This window comes from Convolutriloba macropyga, chromosome 5, assembly GCF_964194025.1.
Source record: "Convolutriloba macropyga chromosome 5, txConMacr16.3, whole genome shotgun sequence".
Lineage (NCBI taxonomy): Eukaryota > Metazoa > Xenacoelomorpha > Acoela > Convolutidae > Convolutriloba > Convolutriloba macropyga.
Genome location: NC_134472.1, coordinates 20,781,942 through 20,804,677, shown reverse-complemented (window position 1 = coordinate 20,804,677; position 22,736 = coordinate 20,781,942). Strand labels below are relative to the sequence as shown.

At 35.1% G+C, this 22,736-nt stretch overlaps 1 protein-coding gene across 1 annotated transcript; it reads right to left on the bottom strand.

Moving 5' to 3' along the window:
- Positions 1 to 3,301: 3,301 nt before the first annotated feature.
- On the bottom strand, positions 3,302 to 22,500 carry LOC142340307 (beta-mannosidase-like). The gene is made up of 5 exons (XM_075390881.1): positions 21,892 to 22,500; positions 12,806 to 13,464; positions 12,186 to 12,346; positions 6,557 to 7,126; positions 3,302 to 3,606 (listed from the first exon to the last, which is right to left on the bottom strand). Exons 1-5 carry the CDS (start codon positions 22,498 to 22,500, stop codon positions 3,302 to 3,304), a joined length of 2,304 nt encoding a protein of 767 aa, XP_075246996.1.
- Positions 22,501 to 22,736: the final 236 nt, after the last annotated feature.

Here is a 22,736-nt window from a genome sequence, read left to right as displayed (position 1 = left end):
AAAATGATAAATTCATGATAAAATCTCAAGCTAAGAGCTTTGATAAGACTGGAAAAACAAGGCTTTTGCTTTAAAATTGGGGTAAGTTTGGACCTGCTTCTTTTCCTTGACTAATGTAGCTTTAAGTAATTCCGAAAAATTAGAGAAAATTGAAACCAATATTCATCAGAATAGTTTCCACAAAAACGAAATCCGATTGATGTCAAAACGCCAATGTCAGCATGTTGCCAATAATTCTGTATTGAGCAGCCGCACCATATCTTTATTAGGCCAATCAACACTGAAAGGTTTCAACTTAAATAGGCTAGAAAAATAATCAATTTCACGGCTTATGTTTAACTGCAGAATCTGAAATTTTTGTTCCGAAAACAATGAAATTTCAAAAGTAACTGAAATCTCCGCCTGGGGTTGAATTCGCTCATTGTTTAAGGACACCTACTGAAGCGCAATTTTGCCTGTGACTCTAATTTTTGTCATTCAACCTATTACTGAAAATAGAGCTCTCAATACAACCTTATCTAGAAAAAACTACTTTTCGAGCTGTTTTAATAAATACCTTCTTAAAGAAAATCGTCCTTGGGGTTCTTTTAAGCACATTTCACCCAAATTTTTCTTAACTTTTAGGGCCCACCTCAAATCTTTTAAAAACAAATGCCATCTCAAAAAAAAGAACAAATAAAAAATATTCTACTATGTAAGGCTTTCATCAAATGGTATCGCTCGTCATTGTGCAAAATTTAGGGGTCAAATTTAACAAAACAAATATTAAAATAAGATGGCTCATGCAAGTCTGTGCGAACCATAGTATGTTCCAACATAACTCTGAAGGTTGCAAAAACAACCACAAATTTCTGTCTGAGAAACCCTTGCGAGTATCCGAAAGCAATTTATATGCATTTTTCGGCAGTCAAAAACGAAAACTCCTTAGCGAATCCTAGAAAGATAAGTGCAGTACAATTGTGAAAAATACAGACAGAGACAGACCATACCAAAACAGACACATATTAAACACAAAGCAAATCAAAGAAATACAAACCCCAACAACAACAAAAAAAAACCTTTAAACAGCGCCTTTTTGTCAACTGATTTTCACTCAAAGTCACGTTCAATTAGATCTTCTTTGTTTTTTTTTTCAAAATCAATAGGCATGGACTGGAAAAGGCAACCGTATCGGTAATTTTTAATTTTGGCACTAAACTTTGAAACGCAATTTTCTGAAATGAAACTTTGAAATGCAATTTTGTGTGCAACATTTAAAGAAACGGCGAACTCTCCAAATAATTTTCTATTTCTCAATCTTTTATATACACATAGCTCACACATTACACACACTCACACGCACATACACACACACACACACACACACCCACAAATGCGCGCGCACACAATCAGAAACACAAAAACCCCGACAAAAACTATTTTTAAATCTTCTTTATGGCAATTGATCTTCACACAACTTTTAACCTTTCAAAAACGTCTTCATTTCTTATAATGAGGACTTTCACAATCAACAAACTATTTATTTTTTTCAATTTACAGAAAATCCCACAGTCCGAAAAAGATCAATTCGAAGTGCAATTTCAGAATACAGAGAAACAAAATAATTTTCGTTTAATTTTCAGGAAAAAATGAACATTTTTATTAAGTTTTCCAACCTGGCGATCAATAAACTCCCTAGCTTTCAAATTCCTCAGTATTGCATTATAATGGAGCAGGTTATTTCGAACGATCTGCTCTGACAACATACGCAATACAAACAAAAAGATTTTCATCTTCACTTTTCAATAATGAAGTTGATTGATTTGATCTTGATTCCACGAAACCAGTTTATTACGTCTCAGCGGTTTGGAAGATACTGAAATGGATAGTCCTGATGAAATTAAAGAATATTGAAAAAAAATATCAATTTGTTTTGGAAATTTTTGCTCTAATAGTTGAAATAGTCAATTTTAGGCTTGAAACAGTAAAGAACCGCAAATCAAAATCCTTTTAACCTAATCAGTTTTACATCAAAAATCTCTTTGAATTAAAATAAAGAAAAGTCAGTTTCTGAGTCGGAAAGTCTTTTTTGAGAACCAGGTTAAGTCACGCATGAGCAAAATTCTAATCAAGCAAATGAACAAAAACACTCGCTCCAATAAGAGTGAAAAATGACGTCACGCACGCAATTCAGTTGAAATTGCAAGATCGAATGGACAAAAAGCAGATTTGAAGTGATTGTGACGTCATATGGTCGTAACAAAAATCCGGACGACGAAAAAAAAGTCCTGACGTACAATTCAAAGAACTTTCCTTGACTAAACACGAAACTAAACCTATAACGGACTATGAGTTAATTGAACAAAAAAGCACTAGCGAGAAAGCGAACTTATGTTCAAACACCGTTTTCTCACTCTACTTTAAAATTAGAGCGAAAAAAATTTTCGCCGCAAAATCACTCGCTTTTTCGCTCCACTTCCTGTTTCGGCCAACATCACCACTCCAATTTGACTTCAAAAATCATGAAAATGTTAACAGATCTTAAAAAAAGACAGCACCCCAATACAATTCAAATTCTTCGAATTGTAAAGACATAGCAGGACAACTCCTGAAATACAATTCAAAGAACTGTATTATTTTATGGCTTTTATAATTAGGTTCTTTTATACCTCAATACCGACCAAACAGACCTGTCATTGATGATACTAAGTAATAACACAACAGATAACTTAAAAAACGGGGCAAAATCTAAATGTCACTAATATTTTATGACAACAAATAGAGGCAAAGTCATAAAAAGTTTTAGCTGCCCCTTAATGAAATCCAGCGGGGGCAAATAGGCACAATTAGAACACATATGTACCGTCTCAAAAACACTGAAGGAGAGGAAACTCTGCAAACAAGTCAAATTGAGGCACCTGAAAAGAAAATTCATCTCAAAAACCGCCGAATTTCAAAAACCGCCTTCAAAAAACCGCCAAATCTCAAAAACCGCCAATTACCAATTTCTCACTCAAAAAGGCATCTCAAAACCGCCTTTAAAAAACCGCCAAATCTCAAAAACCGCCAAATACCAATTTCTCACTCCACTTTAAAGGTATTTTGAAAAAGTCACGCCTCAAACCTACTCGATTTTTTGCCCCCTTTACTATTTCAGTGTGACCAAAATCACCACTTTAATTTGACTTCTCATTTACGTGAAAAAGCCGAAAAAAAGCGTGAACAGCACCATTACAATTCAAATTTTTTGAATTGCAAAAAAACAAAGAGAAGATCAATGAAAGCCCCAGCTATCGCTGTGTGGCTATTAAAAAAGAACTGATTAATTTTGAAAAATGCCCGCGCAAAAAAGTCTTACCACAGTGTTTTTCGCTAAACTGATAACCATGATTTGAACCCGAGAGTCCCTGATCAGTTCCAAATGACTCGATGAAACAAAAACAGTAATTGCATCTTTCTTCGTATCAAATTGTCCAAACACATGAATACTTTCGAAAATTTGCTGAATAAAGTTGTGAGTCATCTTCCACTTTCCATAGTAGTCAATCGAGGCCCAAGTGGGTGCTTGCCAGATGTCATTGAGCTGCCAGTACATAGCTCCCATTGTGTTTCCACGCCCTGCTGCGTCTGAAATGACACCAGTATCACAATCAATCAATTCGCAAAATTATATAAATATTGCCATGTCAAATACAGTTTCATATGTACTAACTTTTTACCTGTATCACTGTTCTTCGACGGAGTGATACGATAAGAGAAAATACGAAATACAATTAACTGAGTTCCTGCAAAGAACGTAGCTTTCGTTCGGTTTTGCCAAAAGTTCAACAAAATTTATCAATAATTACCAAGATGCCAGAAGAAAACTCAAAGATCGTTCCCACAACAATGCACCACCGAATAATTATCTTAATTAAGGAAAGATTTTCGAAAATGATAAATTCATGATAAAATCTCAAGCTAAGAGCTTTGATAAGACTGGAAAAACAAGGCTTTTGCTTTAAAATTGGGGTAAGTTTGGACCTGCTTCTTTTCCTTGACTAATGTAGCTTTAAGTAATTCCGAAAAATTAGAGAAAATTGAAACCAATATTCATCAGAATAGTTTCCACAAAAACGAAATCCGATTGATGTCAAAACGCCAATGTCAGCATGTTGCCAATAATTCTGTATTGAGCAGCCGCACCATATCTTTATTAGGCCAATCAACACTGAAAGGTTTCAACTTAAATAGGCTAGAAAAATAATCAATTTCACGGCTTATGTTTAACTGCAGAATCTGAAATTTTTGTTCCGAAAACAATGAAATTTCAAAAGTAACTGAAATCTCCGCCTGGGGTTGAATTCGCTCATTGTTTAAGGACACCTACTGAAGCGCAATTTTGCCTGTGACTCTAATTTTTGTCATTCAACCTATTACTGAAAATAGAGCTCTCAATACAACCTTATCTAGAAAAAACTACTTTTCGAGCTGTTTTAATAAATACCTTCTTAAAGAAAATCGTCCTTGGGGTTCTTTTAAGCACATTTCACCCAAATTTTTCTTAACTTTTAGGGCCCACCTCAAATCTTTTAAAAACAAATGCCATCTCAAAAAAAAGAACAAATAAAAAATATTCTACTATGTAAGGCTTTCATCAAATGGTATCGCTCGTCATTGTGCAAAATTTAGGGGTCAAATTTAACAAAACAAATATTAAAATAAGATGGCTCATGCAAGTCTGTGCGAACCATAGTATGTTCCAACATAACTCTGAAGGTTGCAAAAACAACCACAAATTTCTGTCTGAGAAACCCTTGCGAGTATCCGAAAGCAATTTATATGCATTTTTCGGCAGTCAAAAACGAAAACTCCTTAGCGAATCCTAGAAAAATAAGTGCAGTACAATTGTGAAAAATACAGACAGAGACAGACCATACTAAAACAGACACATATTAAACACAAAGCAAATCAAAGAAATACAAACCCCAACAACAACAAAAAAAACCTTTAAACAGCGCCTTTTTGTCAACTGATTTTCACTCAAAGTCACGTTCAATTAGATCTTCTTTGTTTTTTTTCAAAATCAATAGGCATGGACTGGAAAAGGCAACCGTATCGGTAATTTTTAATTTTGGCACTAAACTTTGAAACGCAATTTTCTGAAATGAAACTTTGAAATGCAATTTTGTGTGCAACATTTAAAGAAACGGCGAACTCTCCAAATAATTTTCTATTTCTCAATCTTTTATATACACATAGCTCACACATTACACACACTCACACGCACATACACACACACACACACACACACCCACAAATGCGCGCGCACACAATCAGAAACACAAAAACCCCGACAAAAACTATTTTTAAATCTTCTTTATGGCAATTGATCTTCACACAACTTTTAACCTTTCAAAAACGTCTTCATTTCTTATAATGAGGACTTTCACAATCAACAAACTATTTATTTTTTTCAATTTACAGAAAATCCCACAGTCCGGAAAAGATCAATTCGAAGTGCAATTTCAGAATACAGAGAAACAAAATAATTTTCGTTTAATTTTCAGGAAAAAATGAACATTTTTATTAAGTTTTCCAACCTGGCGATCAATAAACTCCCTAGCTTTCAAATTCCTCAGTATTGCATTATAATGGAGCAGGTTATTTCGAACGATCTGCTCTGACAACATACGCAATACAAATAAAAAGATTTTCATCTTCACTTTTCAATAATGAAGTTGATTGATTTGATCTTGATTCCACGAAACCAGTTTATTACGTCTCAGCGGTTTGGAAGATACTGAAATGGATAGTCCTGATGAAATTAAAGAATATTGAAAATAAATATCAATTTGTTTTGGAAATTTTTGCTCTAATAGTTGAAATAGTCAATTTTAGGCTTGAAACAGTAAAGAACCGCAAATCAAAATCCTTTTAACCTAATCAGTTTTACATCAAAAATTTATCCGTTTACTTTTTCTCAAATTTCAACGCAATTTGTCACGATTTGACTGAAGAATAAAAAAGCCAGCCTCGCATATATGTTGCCCTATTCTGATAGAAATGTTGGAACAACAAATGCCGGAAAGCATGGAGTTCCTTCCCTCATTACATAAGGTCGGAATAAAAGCACTCAAATATTTTTGAGCCAATATGAAATGTGCGATGAACTGGTTGAAACTGCTATGTCACTTATCCTAAATTTATTGCAACTTCGTCTACTGTTCTGCACACATTTCAAAACGTCCCTGAGCAACCTCAAATTTCGTGGTGTTAAAAATAGTAAGCTGTGAATATATCATTAGAGCCTTATATCCAAACTCCCCCCAGCCTTTAGAATACGATCATCTGTAACTAATTTTCATACACCTTTATAATGTCATATGCTAATTGTAATTGCCCCCCCCCCCCCCGTCTCTACAACATAACAGTGCCATCTAATACTCTCACCTCTCGCGAGGAGACAAACCATAATCACTGCAAAACAATGTATTGTTCACACAAGCGACTAAAATCAAAAGTTAGCGAAACGGTAGGGACACATTTCTCGTTGATCACTAGACAAGGAGACAAGGTATAGTATTAACGCACTCACCAATGACGCTTTGATGTCTCAGGTAGTGCTCAGTCTGTACTCGTAGACAAAGCGCATTCTCCAACTGACTCAAATAAGCGAACCAGTCAAACGCTTCGCCATAGCTGCCATCAAATGACAAATCAGGCAATTCGTATCCAAAATGGCGCTTCAAATTATCCAAAATTTGCTCATTACCATCCGGATGATGATTACGTTCATTAAACCATGTTCCGTTCAGTTCACGTTGGTCCATAGAAGTCACGGGCTCTATCGTGGACATATAAGGCCATGACTGGAACCCATACTCGGATGCAAAACGAGTAACAGGGTAATGACTGAGTTCAAAACAGTCCGTGACGTAATCATAGAAGTGAGTGTCACCGTAGAAATCAGAGTATGGATCAGAACTCACATAGTTCTCGGTTATAGACTCTATTCCGTTCGAAGGACTTGACGTTATAAATGGCCGGTAATTATCGATACTTTCAACAGCTGTTTGTATGGTGTCAACGTACAACTTAACGTAATCCGATTTGTATTGAGGAATCGCAGAGTCGGGTACTGACCACCAATTTTGAGCCAGCGCAGCTAAAAGCATAACGTATGAAAAGCGCAACAAAAGTTTTTTCCAGTTTATATATTGTCAAGGACTTCTGTATATAAGTCTGTCATTCTATCTACATCTCAAACGACTGGAGAGAGACAAGATTTGGTAGTAGCTAGTATTATGAAATCATACCTCATCAGGAACTTTGGTGAAATTTAAACTTAAAGACTATTAGAGCTCTAAGAGCACTGGACAGCCAATTAATACCCTCGGGCTTTGCAGGTTCATCGAGTTCTTGAGGACGAATAGTAAAAAGCGTCAGAGGAAAAACCAATCAAGCGGAAAGTCACCTAACCTAAAATGACCAACAGAACCCAAATAATTTCTACCAACTCCGTCGAGAGCGGTTAGGCAGCCATTTAACCAAACAATAACTTCAAAATAACACTCGCAAAAGAAAAAAATAGCTGGCAGATTGCTAGAAGATAGCCGCAATAGCTTCGTAGATATGCAATCTCAAAAATATAGTAAAGGAGATAGTAAAAAGTTTTTTCATTCAATGCTTAGATGTTATATTTTGATTATGCATCCGCAGAACTTAGTGCTGCTTCTATTAGCTGCTCTTAAATAAGCTTCAATTAGAGTGACACACAATCACTTGACATTACCTCTCTAAATTAAGAAAAGTCCATTTCAGAGTCAGGAAATCATTTTTGAGACTGAGGTAAGTCAATTGAGACCAGACTTAATCACGCAAATGAACAAAAAACTCAATCGACTTAGAGTGAAAAATGACTTCACGCGCGCAGTTCAGTTGAAAGCACGATTGAACAAAAAGCAGATTTGAAGTAGTTGTGACCTCATATGGTCGTAACGAAAATCTTGACAAAAAAAAAACAGGACAAGCCTTGACCCAGATTTCAAAGCGAATTTTTGAGAAAGCGAATTTTTGTTCTCAAATCACCATGTTCTCACTCTACTTTATTATAATTAGAGCAAAAATATTACGCCAAACCCAATAGCTTTTTCGCTCCTTTTCCTGTTTCGGCGTGACCACAATCATCACCGAGTTGACTCCGAAAAAAACACCGAAAAATCATGAAGTCTGAAGGTCTTAGAAAAACATAGCCTGCAGACTCCGGAATCGAAACGATGGAAAAAAAACAAAACATAGCTGTCAGATTGCCAGAAAATAGCCGCAATAGATTCGTAGATCTGCAGTCTCACAAAAAAAAACAGTAAAAAAAGACAGAAAAAATTCGTCCTTTCATTGAAGGCTGATCTGTTATATTTTGATTGAAAATCTGTATAAGTTATTGCTGCCTCTATTAGCTGATCTCAAATAACCTTTATTTAAAGTGCCACACGCCCATTTGACCTTATCTCTTTGAATTGAAGTAAATAAAAGTCAATTTCAAAGTGAGGAAGTCATTTTTGGGAGTGAGGTAAGTCAAGTGTGACCAAAAATTTAATCACGCGAATGAGCAAAAAAACTCGCACCACTAAGAGCAAAAAATGACGTCACGCATGCAATTCAGTTGAAAAATTGCATGAACAAATGAACAAAAAGTGGCTATGACGTCATATGGTCGTAAGAAAAATCTTGACGAAATAAAAAAAACCAAGAGAAGGCCAATAATAGCCCCAGCTATTGCTGAGCGGCTATTAACTTGTCAACAACGTACTGATAAACTTTTACATTCATTATAGTGGCCCATTTGAAACAACAACCGGAGCAATCAAACTGTCAGGGAAAAAGCAAACTAAAAAAAATTTCTCTGAAAACTTCTATAAGTTGCGACTATAGAAGCTTTTTATATGATTGATTGTCAGCTATATTTAAATTCAGTTCAACAACTAATTATCATACGGTGGGATAAATACAACCAATGATATAATTTGAAAAACCACAATATTCTCTCGAATATAAAAAATCTAAATAACTGTTCTCAGCAAACCTTAACACAATTCATGCTGATGTACAAAAGCACCTAAGGGACACCCAAATGCACTGTAAAACACAAAAAAACAGGAGCAAAAAAATTACAAAACCGCAGAACTGATTAATTTATTTAAGGAAAAAAGTGCTATCAAACCTTAATTGGTTTCTACTGAATGACCATAACCCTGTCAACAACTCTAATTAAACAGTCAAACATGAAAAATTTTGTGAAAGGCAGAAAAAACGGAAGCATAAGGCAAAAAACTTTAAAATCAAAAATTAAAAATCTTTGAAATTAGACTATTTAAATTTCTTAAAACAAACTTAAACCTGATTCAAAAGGCCACAAAAACCAACGTAGAAGCTAATTACAACGTTAACACCAGACATTGAAAACATGAAAAGAGGACAAAACCGCTAAAAAAGCGTTTGAAACGGCAAAATCACAAAAATAGCTCAAGATTCCATTCCAACTTGTTAATATGGTTTAGAAAAACGCTTAACCCAAAAAAAAGTACAAACTAAAAAACTGCCTTGTAAAAGCCGCAAGTGATCAAAATATTTGGCTCGCTTAGCGAACATTTCTTCACACCTACTTTTGTCGCTCTCTCAAAAACCCGATATGAATATCACTCTCTTCAATTCGTTCAGTCGTTTGTTTTAGACATTGATTTCAAGTGCGGTTTTGACTTTTGCATCCTGTTTTAAATACACTCCAAAAAAATACCGATTCAAAAAACTCATCGCCAATACTCCTCTTCGAGTCGTAAAAAGACAGCGGCCTAATATAATTCGAATTCTTAGAATTGTAAAAACCAAGAGGGCCAATAATAGCCCCAGCTATCGCCGTGCGGCTAATTAAAAACATAAATCATATTGCTTTAATATTAATCTTACTTACTACATACGAGATGTTAAGTCATTTTGAGAACTTTTAGTCAAGTAGAATTGCTAAATGAAAAACCACGCAATAGACATGAGTAATTAAGAATTAGATATCTCAATGACACCATAAACCTTTCCGTAAACAGTGCAAAAATTCCAGACCTCTCGAAAGTTGGCCGGATTATACCACTACACAAGCCGGGAAAACCCAGAGACTGGGTGAGTGACTTTATAGAACACTACCGAACAGCACTAAAAGATGGGCTGCTTCATACTTACAGGGCAAATTTTCTTAAGTAGAACATAATAAAAACAAAAAAGTGGAGAAACGTCAAACAGGGTGTCCCCCAAGATGGTCTATTATCACCGATGCTCTTTAACAACTACATGAGCAAGCTGCCTCTATCTACGAAAAGTATAAACATCACCTCTTACGCTGAGCTACATCTCAGCCACAGGTTGAAAAATTACGCGACATAACTCCATATCTAAATATTTGACAACACTGGCTAAAATCAAGAAAACTTAAGTTATCTGCTAAAAAACTAAGTGTAATTGTGTTCAAAACCTGGAGCAATGAGGCCAAGTTTGACCCACCCCTCACTATCAACAATTCACCAATACCAGTAAAGTCCGAAGTCAAGGTACTTATTGTTACCTTTGATAGAATGCTCAATTTTGGGGAACATAAAAAAATCACCAAAGAAATTACAAACGCGCCATAACATACTAAAAAATATTGGTGGTAGCGACTGGAGCTGCACAAAAGAGACACTCTCAGTGACTTACAAAGCTATCGGTCGGAGCGTCCTGAATTACGGTGCTCCCATTTGGGTTTCCACAATCAGCAATATAAACTGCAACCATCTGCAAACGCAACAAAACATTGCCCTTCGCACAATTACTGTCTCTGTGAACATGTCTGACATCAATGACTTACGCAATGAGGGTGAAATGCTGCCTGTCAAAGCTAACACTGAAATTTTAGCAGAGCAATTCCTAGCTGGCAGTTATGAGAGCAACCGTGCTGATCATGAGACAACATCTTTAACCAGTCTTCGTCCCATGAGACGACACTAAATGATACTCATAAGGACCGCGTGAAGCAACACACAGAATAAAGAGCAATTAAATCGCAAAGAATACAAAAATGCGCTCAAATTATTCACCAAAACACTGTCCATACTCAGCTGAACAAAGGCAGCAAGCAACTAGGTACACCTCCCCCAAAGATAGCAGAAGAAAAAACGTTGCAACGAATTGCACGTATCCAACTAGCACAATTGAGAACAGGATACTGTCCCCTGCTTAACTGTTACTTGAGTAGGATCTGTGACAATGTTGATAACCGATGTCCCAAATGTGATTTAGCAGTAAGAGCACATTTTCAACTGCAGTAAGAACACCACGGAGCTGAATTAAATTGACCAGTGGGAAAGAGCAGTAGAGGTAGCCAAATGGCTGGACGTAATTCCATCAGTCTTACACGACCACACTGCACAGAATAACCCCCCTTCCTTGCCCCTTTCCACTGATTTTTACGTTGCCCCTCCTGGTCCCCAACCCGGGGACCGCATGTCATTCACCACGGCGTAGATGCAGAAAGGGCGCAAACCACAAGCAAGTTGTGGATAGGCAGTCACACACTACTTCTAATATACCTATTATTATTATGATACAAATGTAACCAGAGTATCAGTTAAGAACGGCAATAAGCGCCTATATCCCGCCAAAATTACCTGCGAATTGCAGCTCTGTGCGACAGCTACAACACCAACAACAACAGTAATTAAGAATTCAGAGAATCAAAATAGATTAAAATGAAACCAGTTTAATTTTTCCTCTTTACGCGGAATTTTATACCGCTTCCCCGTGTTCATATAACAACTAATTAGAAACTACTGCAAAATTCTTCAAATCATATATAAATAGTTCACCATGAAGACTATTCGAGTTTTAAAGCAAACGCTACAAATACTTTTTGAATCGCAAGAACAGCAGATCGCCATAACTACAATTCGGTTCGTAAACTTAACTTGGTCCGTAAATAACCAGGGCGACCGCAACATAGCCATTTATGATCAGCTGTTCCGGAATTAAGACAAAAATTTTAATTCAACTCTTCCGCAAATACAACAAAAAATTAAAATTTAACTGTTCTGCAATTAAAACAAAAATTTAAAGCAAAACAAAGAACGAGAGCACAAGAAACAGTTAAAAAATTTTCGAATGGTCATCCTATATTCTTTAAACAATTCAATTAGCATACTGACCTTCGTTTTCATTATTTCCGGCCCAAATAATGATACTCGGATGAGACTGCAGTTTGTATATCTGGTGAATAACTTCTTCTTTCACATTGGAGAAGAACTTATCATCTGACGGATAGAGAGAACACGCAAACATGATGTCCTGCCAAACCATTATACCCCTCCTAAGCATCACAGCATACAATCATTTGGGCAAAATGTTCACTTTTCAACACAAAAATTGTCATAAAATTTTGATCCAAACAAACTTCACCTGTCATAAAAATTGAGCTATGGGAACTATTTTTGCCCCAATCAAAAAAACCGGCAACAAACATACTTTTTATGTAAATTTTTAATGAAAGGCATTTCCAAATTTTCTTCTCTGATTTACCAATTATATGTAAACAGTTTACTTTTGGGCAGCTGTGACTTCCTTCTTTACAAATTCAATTGCACTTAAAAAATTATTATTTGTAACCGAAAGACTATGTATCAGGTAAAAATAGCAAGAACTCTCCGTACGTTTGATTGTGGCTTAACGTTTTTAAAAACTGTCATAAATCTTGCTCTGATGTTACTGTTTATCTCGTCTTTTTGTTTTGAAAAAACAAATACTTCGTATTCTTAAATCGAAAACTTACTCATCAGCGATGTCGTAAAAATCATCCGTTTCGTAAACACCACCTCCCCAAACACGCAATATGTTCATGTTTGCCACTTGTACGGAATTCAACAAATACTCCAAATGTTCATTCGAGATCCGAGTTTGGAACGCATCCGCAGGAATCCAGTTGGTTCCTTTTGCAAAAATAGGAATTTGGTTCAATTCAAAATAGAACGAATTGCCAGCTTGTGTCCCATTTTCAGCGTAAATTGGGCTTTGAACGAGTTTAACTTCTCGGAACCCAATTCTTGTAGTTAGGATTAACGAGTTGTAACTGGGACAAGTAACTTCGATTGTCAAATTGTACAAATTGGGCTCTCCAAAACCGTTAGGCCACCAAAGTTTGACAGCGGTTGATTGAGGCAGTGAAAATGCAGCATAAAGTTCAGCGGAACTTGGTCCCCAGGTCGGGTTCTCAGTAGGCGAGAAGAAGGACAATTCGGGTATCTCAATCGCCATTTGGAAGCTCCCAGAAGAGCAGGATTGAACAAATGGTTGTGGAAATGAGTCATTGAATGGTAAAGCCGTTACGTTGACAACCCATTCGTTTGCAGACTTGTACACGTTTGGTGAAAGTGTTTTGATAGGAAGGTCTTCGGGTGTAACTGACACGAGATAAACTGGTTTCCAAAATCCCTGAAACGAGAAGTGAAAAAAATTAAGCTCAACAATAAGTCCTGTCATGCTCTTGCGTTTTCATGAAAAGATAACTTTTGAGTACTATATCAACGTTAATCTAACAAAAACGGTTTGTTCCTAAGGATTAAAAGCGCAAAAATGAGTGTTGTCTTAAACTGTTCAAGACTAAAACACAGCCTCACAATATAATGCTGAAACGCCAGGTGAAGAGAGCCAGATGACACAAAAGAAAACGCTTTTTGACTTCTGGGCACAAGATCAAATGGCTAAAATAAAAATCAAAGATGAATAATAAGATATTGCAAGACAACTGACGAACAATTCCACTGACCCAACTCAAAACACGACCTGTAAATAATATACAATCACGAAATAACTTACGTTCAAATCCATTTAGAAGGAAACCAAAAAAATACTCGAGAAACCATTAAAACGGAGGAAAATTGCCGCATGTGATAAAATAAACAACTATAGATAAAAACAAAATTTTTGTCGTGATTTGAGCGTAACTTTTTCGGTAACACAGGGATGCAATAATTTGTCTGCCAGATTGGTTTCAATTATAATATATGTATATAAATAACTATATATATGCAATACTATACTATACAATACAGTGTTATGTTACACTATACTATCCTATCCTATACTGTACTATACAAAACAATACAATACAGAAATATACTCCACTATCTATACTAAACCATACCATACTAATGGTATACTGTACTTTACTGTACTATATTATACTATACTATACTATACTATACTAAACTATACTATACTATACTATACTATACTATACTATATACTATACTATACTATACTATACTATACTATACTATACTATACTATACTATACTATACTATACTATGCTATACAACACAATACAATACAATACTATACTCTACTATCTATACTATACTATACTATACTACACTACACTATACTATACACTACACTACACTATACCATACTATACTATACCATACTATACTATACTATACTATACTATACTATACTATACTATACTATACTATACTATACTATACTATACTATACTATACTATACTATACTATACTATACTATACTATACTATACTATACTATACTATACTATACTATACTATACTATACTATACTATACTATACTATACTATACTATACTATACTATACTATACTATATTATACTATACTATACTATATTATACTATACTATACTAAACCATACTATACTATACTATATTATACTATACTATACTATACTATACTATACTATACAATACTATACTATACTATACTATACTATACTATACTATACTATACTATACTATACTATACTATACTATACTATACTATACTATACTATACTATACTATACTATACTATACTATACTATACTATACTATACTATACTATACTATACTATATACTATACTATACTATACTATACTATACTATACTATACTATACTATACTATACTATACTATACTATACTATACTATACTAAAGTTCAAAATACTATACTAAAGCAGTTCAAAAAAATTTTAAATCAAAGAACTTTTAATAAAGATAAAAATTTTATTAAGTCTCTTTAGATAGATGAGACAAAAACTTGGAGTACCACAGCTAACAAACATGGAAAAACTGTTACCTTTCTAATGAGCAACAACACATCGCAAAATATACATTTTTCGGAAAAAATTTAACAGAAAAACTTTTCCAAACGTTTTTACATGACTCTGTGATTACCAAAATTATTTAATCTAGACAAATCACTAAAAAAATTTTCAATTTCTGCTGGCGCATTCTTTTAAAATGGATCCAATAACTGTAAAAATATTTTTGGACCTTACAAGAATTTCGCATAGTTATCTGACCAAATTTGCAACATGAAAACACATCACAAGAAAAATTAAATTTTTCGAAAAAACATTTGGGAAAAAAACTTTTTCAAAGGTTTTTACATGACTTTCTGTAATTACCAGAATCAATTTTTCTGGACTGTTCACAAAAGGCACTTTACAAATTGTCCTGGCGCAGTCTATTAAAAGAGATCCAATAACTGTAAATATGTTTTTGGACCTTACAGTATCTCACATAGTTATCAGACCAAATTTGAAACAAAGCACACAAACAAAAAAACTAAAACAAAACAACAAAAAACCAATATATCTTCGGCAGTTCATCAAAGTCATGTTTTTTATGATGACAAAAATATTGCATCTTTCCCACAAATAATATATTTTTCAATCCATTTTTCTCGAGAAAATAATCAGTTACAGCGATCCATTTGCATATAGAATAAACTAAAAAGAACAAAATTAACGAGTGATCAAATGCTGCAATAGAACGCAGCTTATTTCATTGATGTTAAGGCGTTAGAAGTCTGTCCTCTAACGCGCAGAAATCAGCGAAAAGGTCGTTACTATTCAGGCGGTTAAAAAACGAAGAGGATAAAATTTCCCTTTCAATTTAATTTTCAGAAACTTGTTACTTTTGGATTAGGAAAAAGGATTAGCATAAACCGACGAATGTCGGAAGAATTGCTCTCGAACGACAGGCGGGTGAAAAAATATTTGACCCCACCGGGATTCGAACCACTGACCTCTCGCTCCACAACCAAATGCACTGTCCATTAGGCTATCAGGCCTTATATTTGCTTTGCTTTATATTAGCAAAAAGCTTTAGTGAGAACAATAAAGATCACTCAAAAATGAAGAACTAAAGCTAGAAAAAGTCATTAGAGAAGTCAATGTGTTCTAGAACAAAATGGTCAAGCGAAAAATTTGCATAAAAAAGACCAACACGTTTACAATAATTCCTATGAACTTCGTTCAAGAGCAATTAATAATTAAAAACACGCCTATATAACCAATCCCAGAAGATGAACAGACAAGGTCGGACAACTTGCTCTCGAATGACATGCAGGGCAAATTAATTCAAAGCGGGCTGTATAACTAAGTGATTCTTTATGGGTGGAAAAATTCCGACCAAGGAGGGGATCGCATCCCAACCTCCACCGTGTTACACAAAACATTAGCCCCTCAGCTACCAGGTTCTTATAATATCGTATCTTACAATCACTTTTGCTTTAACAAGACAGACTTAATTTCTATATAAGATCAATTTCATCACGCCAAAATGACGTCCAGCGTGAAAGTCAAAAAGTGAAATCGAATGAATGTTCTAGAACAAAAGTGCAAAAATTTCCCTGAGTTAATTTTCCCCGAGTCAATTTCCCTGAATTAGCGCAATATAGGCCACGCAGAAAACAAGCGTGAAAAGTGGGCGGAGTGTGGGAAAGGAATGGGGAGGGGCCAAGAGGGGGGGTGGGGTTAGAAGGGATGAATGAGAGGTGGTCTAAATCGCCAGTTGGAGGAGGGAGGACATGGGGAGTGTTGGGGGTGACTGTAGGGGTCTCTTCAAAACGGTTTAGGTGAAACGCACACTTAAAGAGACTATTAAAGCGTCAGACTGTAAGACAGCTGCTCAGCCACTTAATGCCCTCCAGGCTTTACTTGTTTATTCTGTCTTTCAGGATAAAAAGTCAAAAGGGTCAGGCGAAAAAGACCACAGGACTAATATAATTGCTACAAACTTCATGTGCGAGCAATTAATTATGGCAATTAATCTAAATTTGACCGTGCCTTGAATATTACCGACGACTTAAATGTTACTAACGGCCTCAGCTAATTTTCTTGTAAACTTTACTATGTCTCACAAAACTAATCACTATCGTCTGATTCTTAAAACCACTTATCGTCACACCAAAAGCCATTTTAAAAATCAGAGCAAATTCTAGCCTGCACGGCTTTGAAATGAAACAGCAAACTTATTTTAAAATATATGAATCAAAACTGAGAGACTGAAAGATTTCTTCTTTCATAAGAGATAAAAAAAATTGAAAACATAACCGACTAACGTCGGGCGAATTGCTCTCAAACGACCGGCGAGCGGTTGCGGTTGGCTTGGTCAGTAGCTAGCCACGGGGGGGGGTGCACCGGGGGCTGATGGGAGCAGCACTGGGTGGGGGGGCAAAAGCGCGGTGGGGGGGGGGGAGGGGTGGAGCCAATAGTGGGGGTGGGGGGTCAACAAAGGGGGGGGGGGGGGTTGTCAACCTCTAAGAACCGCCCCTCACACCATAAGTATAAGTATAAGTCTCCAAGACAGTTTGAGCTGAAACAGACCTGAAAGGCTCTAAGAGCACATAATGCCCGCTGGGCGCTACCTGTTTATCCCGTTTTTGAGGACGAAAAGTCAAAAGCGTCAGACGAAAAATTGGTCAAGCGAAAAATTGCATTAAAAAAAGACCGACAGGACTAATATAATTGCTACAAACTTCGTTTGAGAGCAATTAAATACAACTCAGATTTTGCCGATGAAATTTCAAATATTACGTTTTTCAGTGAAGACGTAACAAACAAATCACACTAATCGTGACTGATTCCTCATAATGATGATATCGTCTTTTAAAGCTTCTATCAACAAATAGGCGCATTTTTGCATTCGAGGTGGTTGCATCCATTACATTTATTGTTCCGACCCCACTTGTGGGGGAAGGAACTATATACTCAAATGGGTTTTTTTTTTTTTGTTCAGTGAATTTTGGCCGATCGATATATTCGTCGTAGAGAAATGTGAGTGGTATCATTAAAAAGCTGGTCCAGCGTAGAATTCAAAAGTAAAAAGATTTTTTTGAATTTCGTTTTTTTCGAGGAGTTATCGAGGATTGAAGTTTTGTGTGAACAATGGGATCTTTAGCATGATTGTTCACTTTTAGTACAATTTTCTTCAAACTAAGATCTTTTTTACGAAAACATTAATTCAAATTTCTATAAAAAGAATAAATTTTGAGTTCGTAAAAGTTGAATGCAAGGCGATAGAAAGACTAGTTCTGGTCTCATAGGGAAGTTCACTATCAAAAAAAAATCGAACTCTAATTGAGAGCCCTTTTTTTAATAAAACTTTTCTCTTTTTTGCTTTTTTAAGTCACCTAGAGACAAGTCACATTTTATATCGACGTTCTATTAATGACAAAACTCCTTTATAGTCGAATGAAGCGCAATGAACAAAAAACGTCGTTTTCAAGGAATTGCTCATGTTTTTTTTTGGCTTCGATTCTGAGTTTTCGTAATTTTGAATGAAATTTTGAATTTCTTTTTGAAGTTTTACTATTTTTTTTGGAGTCCTATGGTAGGGATTCATTGACTAACAGTGCAATATGTTCCATAATGAGCATTAAGTGAACATGTCTATTTCATTGAGGGGGCGGCTAATGGCTGTTAAGACTTAAAAAATAATTTTTCGAATTTTTTTTTGAATATTAAAGAATCATAATCTTATTATAGTGAATTGTAAGTCAGTCCAGGGGTGAGAGCACCCTCTTCCTTCCTACTGCAACCAAAATTAAACTGGTTAGCGGTTTTATCTTCTATCTATTGGTTATATGACTTCAATGACAAAAAATTTCAATTTTTTAAAATTTTTTTTGGATTTTTACGTATTATTGGTTACTTTTGAAATCTTATCACATTATCCAAATATTGACAGTTCCCATTAGCTTAAAAACGATGTTCTGTGGATGACCAATAAAAATTTTAAACAAAAATTTATGGTTTAAATGGCTTCGACACGTTCTTCTTGCACTTTTCTACTGATTTTTTTGTTTTCTCCTGTTTTTTTTGTTGTTTTAATAGTCATTATACTTACTGTGATCTCATAATGAATACCTATGCATGACAAACATAAATGTACTGCCACCGGAGCATCTTTGAGCGTTTTTATTGACTTCCGTTGAAAGCTATTGAATTTAATGTCTGTTAAAATAAAAATCATTTTTCGAAAATTTTATTTGAACAATAACAATTCCTAAATTTTTCTTGAACTGTTAGTGAGTTTCAGTATTGACTGGACCCACTTGCTTTTTACTGCGACTAAAAATATTCTGTTTAGCTGTTTTATCTTCTAGCTATTGGTTATATGACTTCAATGACAAAGATTTCAATTTTTTTAAATTTTTTTTTTGGATTTTTTGAATTATTGGTCACTTTTGAACTCTTTATCACATTATCCAAAGATTATTGTAATCCAATTGGCTTAGAGAGGACGTTCAGTGGATCACAGAGAAAGTTTTCAGAGAATAGCTAATGGTTTAATTGTCTTCGACACTTTCTTCTCGCATTTTTCTACTGAATTTTAGTTTTTGCTGTTTTTGTTATTGTTTTCTGTCATAAGACTTATTGTGATGTCTTTTTAACTATCTATGCATGACAGACATCATTTTCCTCCCTATGGGTTATATCTGAGCATCGTCATTGAGCTCCGATGAAAGATTGAGTTTACTGGCTGTTAAGGGTTTAAAAATAATTTTTCGAAACTTTTTTGAAATTCAACCATTCCTAATTTTTTTTCGTGAATACTCTTGGTCATTGTTGGTTCTAACAGAATCCATTTCCGTTCTACTATAGCCAAAATTAATCTGGTTAGCGGTTTTATCTTCTACCTATTAGTTTTAAAACATCAATGCCACGAGAATTCATATTTTTTTTGGGTACTTTATTTTGTTTTTCGATCCTTTTGAAATCTTATCACATCATCTTACTGCTGAGAGTCCCTATTGGTTTAGGGAAGAAGTTCAACGGATCATAAATAAAGTTTTCAGGGAAGAGCTTATGATTTGAGTTGCTTCGACATTTTCTTCAGGCACTTTTCTACTGAATTTGTGGTTTTTGCCTCTCTCTGTTGTTGTTTTCATAGTCATTAACTTGTTGTAAGGTCTTATTGATGAAATACGATTGGCAAAAAAACTTATTGTCCCCTCGAGGCATCATTTATTGTATATACTGGCTTCCGTTGAAGGCTAATGAATTTAATGGCGTTGATAATACGTGTTTTCCCGCAATTTTCGTGCGTCTAATGTATTTGTTTATATTTGTTGATTTTTTGAAATTATATTGATAAAAAAGGTTTTCCCATTGCTCCTGAAAAATTAATTTAAAATTGAAGAGTGTTTAGTGAAAAGTTCATTTTTTTAATGCCTTCGACCCTTTTGTCGCTCAATTTTTTTTCCTGAATTCGCTGTTTTTGTTCTTTAGGTAGCCGTAAATTGCTCACAGATCTCATAGGCTTGTAATTGAGGACTGAATGAATGATGTTGCTCGAAACATTCAGTATATAGCGAACAGGTTCCTTTCGTCAAATTTAACTTCTATTCATCAATCAGATGTCCCATCGAATTTCGTGTATTTCAAGAAATAACATATATATTGATATTATGTGCCACTGTTGTTTCGTTTTTCTGAACGTTTATTGAATGGCCATTTTTTGCGTTTCTTTTTCTCTTCCTTCAGAACAATCGCGTAATAACAGATCCCAATGGTTTTTAAATGTGGCCCAAGTAAACTTATTTAATCTTTCAGTATAAATCCTTCAACTGAAATAGCAGAAATAACAACTGAATTAAAAATACATATTCAGATGATAGGTATTGATTTTAATGGTAGCAAAGGTTTGTGTTTTCGCAAATCGTTTGTAATTTTTTGAGTTTCTCTTTAGTTTGTTTCTATGGCATAGTCTGACCACAGACGGGTGCTTTTGGTTTTGTAATGACTTTTTAGTAATTTATCAAGGATTTTTTTATTAAAAACCAATGTTTTTTAAGATTTTTGAATTTTCTTGGTGCAAAAAATGTTGATTAATTTTTAAGTTTCGCCTCACTGTTCGTTCTTTTTGTCGGCTTGTTACCTAGTCTCGTTAAGAAAACTTTTCATCTGCTGTATAGTTAGTAAAAGGTAAACTTGTGTAGTTAAGGTTTTATCTGACTGCATTTTGACGTTGTTACCAGGTGCTTTTAAATTTAGATATTCATTTTTTGCCGCCAAAATTTTGTTGGTGCTATTTTTTTTCTAGTCTCTTCAATGTCAGGTCACGTTGGTGCTGTAATGAAGCATGGCATTAGTAATTCAATTAGTAGATAGAATGTGTAACGATTGTTTTAAACTCAAACATCTATTTTTGTTATCTCTTGATTTGGTTGACATTTTAGTCAAAAATGTAGATGAGCTCGGGTCGGAACATCATGTGCGAACGCACATTAACGAGCCGCCTTGTATACAATAAGATCACTGCCATGTATGTCTTTTTTAAGGTGGACGCGGGTGTTCCTTCGAGCCGCTTTCTGAGAAATAAAACTAATATTTTAGACGAAACAAAAATCCGACGAGAAATACCCGGACGAAATAAACCCCCAGCTGAATTCTAACAGCTGCGCGTTTGGCCATGGATATGTCGGAAAAGCCCGTGAAACTATTACAACCGAACAAAATTTCACGACCGATGTTCAATATTAACATTGGGGTTGATTTAATTGGGGCATTTACTAGATCCCATTCGAGCTAGAACTATAAATTTAAAACTAACCTGAGGTGCTAAGCCTGGTCCCCAATCCCAGCTGAAAGATGACGCATCTTTCCTGATGAAATTAAACTGGCAGAACCCTCGGTAACTTTCAACCGGGCACACTGGAGGCACAGTGTACGGGTACTCTATGGCCTGCTTCCAAGCATACTCAACTGGAGATAAGATCAAAATTTCCAATAAATTTCCAGTAGACTGTAACGAAACAGGAAATTTCCACGATCTGAACATGTTATCAGTGGATCCCAGCGCTTTTCCATTTAGAGTAATGATACTCACAGTATCCAGTCCGTCAAAGATTAGATAAAAGAGCGAATCGGTGCCAAGACCCAGTTCCGGGTTTTCCGGGATATCGAAGGTCAGAGAGAAAGTCCAATTCAATTCGGGAATCCACCTGTAATTCCAATCGTTGTAACCGTAATAGGGGTCACTGATAATATCCTGAGACAAGAGTACTTGATGCACGTAAGTAGGTAATGTCACATTAGAAAAACATAGATTAACATTATCATACCCAACTAATGTCCAATTTTTCTCCAATTCATAATACGTCACGGCAGCGAGACTATGTTGAAGACAAACTAATACCGTCGATATAAAAATTGATAACATGATCTGTTTTGAATCAAAAAATAATCTAAACCGTGAGAAAATAAAGCTGATTGAGTAGAAAAATAGATGACGGGAAAAAGAATCGCATAAATCGAACAATAGCACGAACGGTAAGGTTAGTAATAAATGGTAAAGAATTCTGATTCAGAGAAATAATGGTTCAAAATCAAACATATGAACTTTACAGAAATTCTAGAAACGAATAGTACAAATGAACACAAGTTCTGAAACTACTG

What these genes read in the sequence shown, in the direction of transcription:
- LOC142340307 (XM_075390881.1), bottom strand. Translation starts at nt 22,500, where the DNA reads ATGTTATCAATTTTTATATCGACGGTATTAGTTTGTCTTCAACATAGT. An exon ending in TTTTACGACATCGCTGATGA is followed by an intron (nt 12,347 to 12,805) that starts GTAAGTTTTCGA and finishes TGTGATGCTTAG; the next exon opens with GAGGGGTATAATGGTTTGGC. An exon ending in GAGACATCAAAGCGTCATTG is followed by an intron (nt 3,607 to 6,556) that starts GTGAGTGCGTTA and finishes GTGTCATTTCAG; the next exon opens with ACGCAGCAGGGCGTGGAAAC.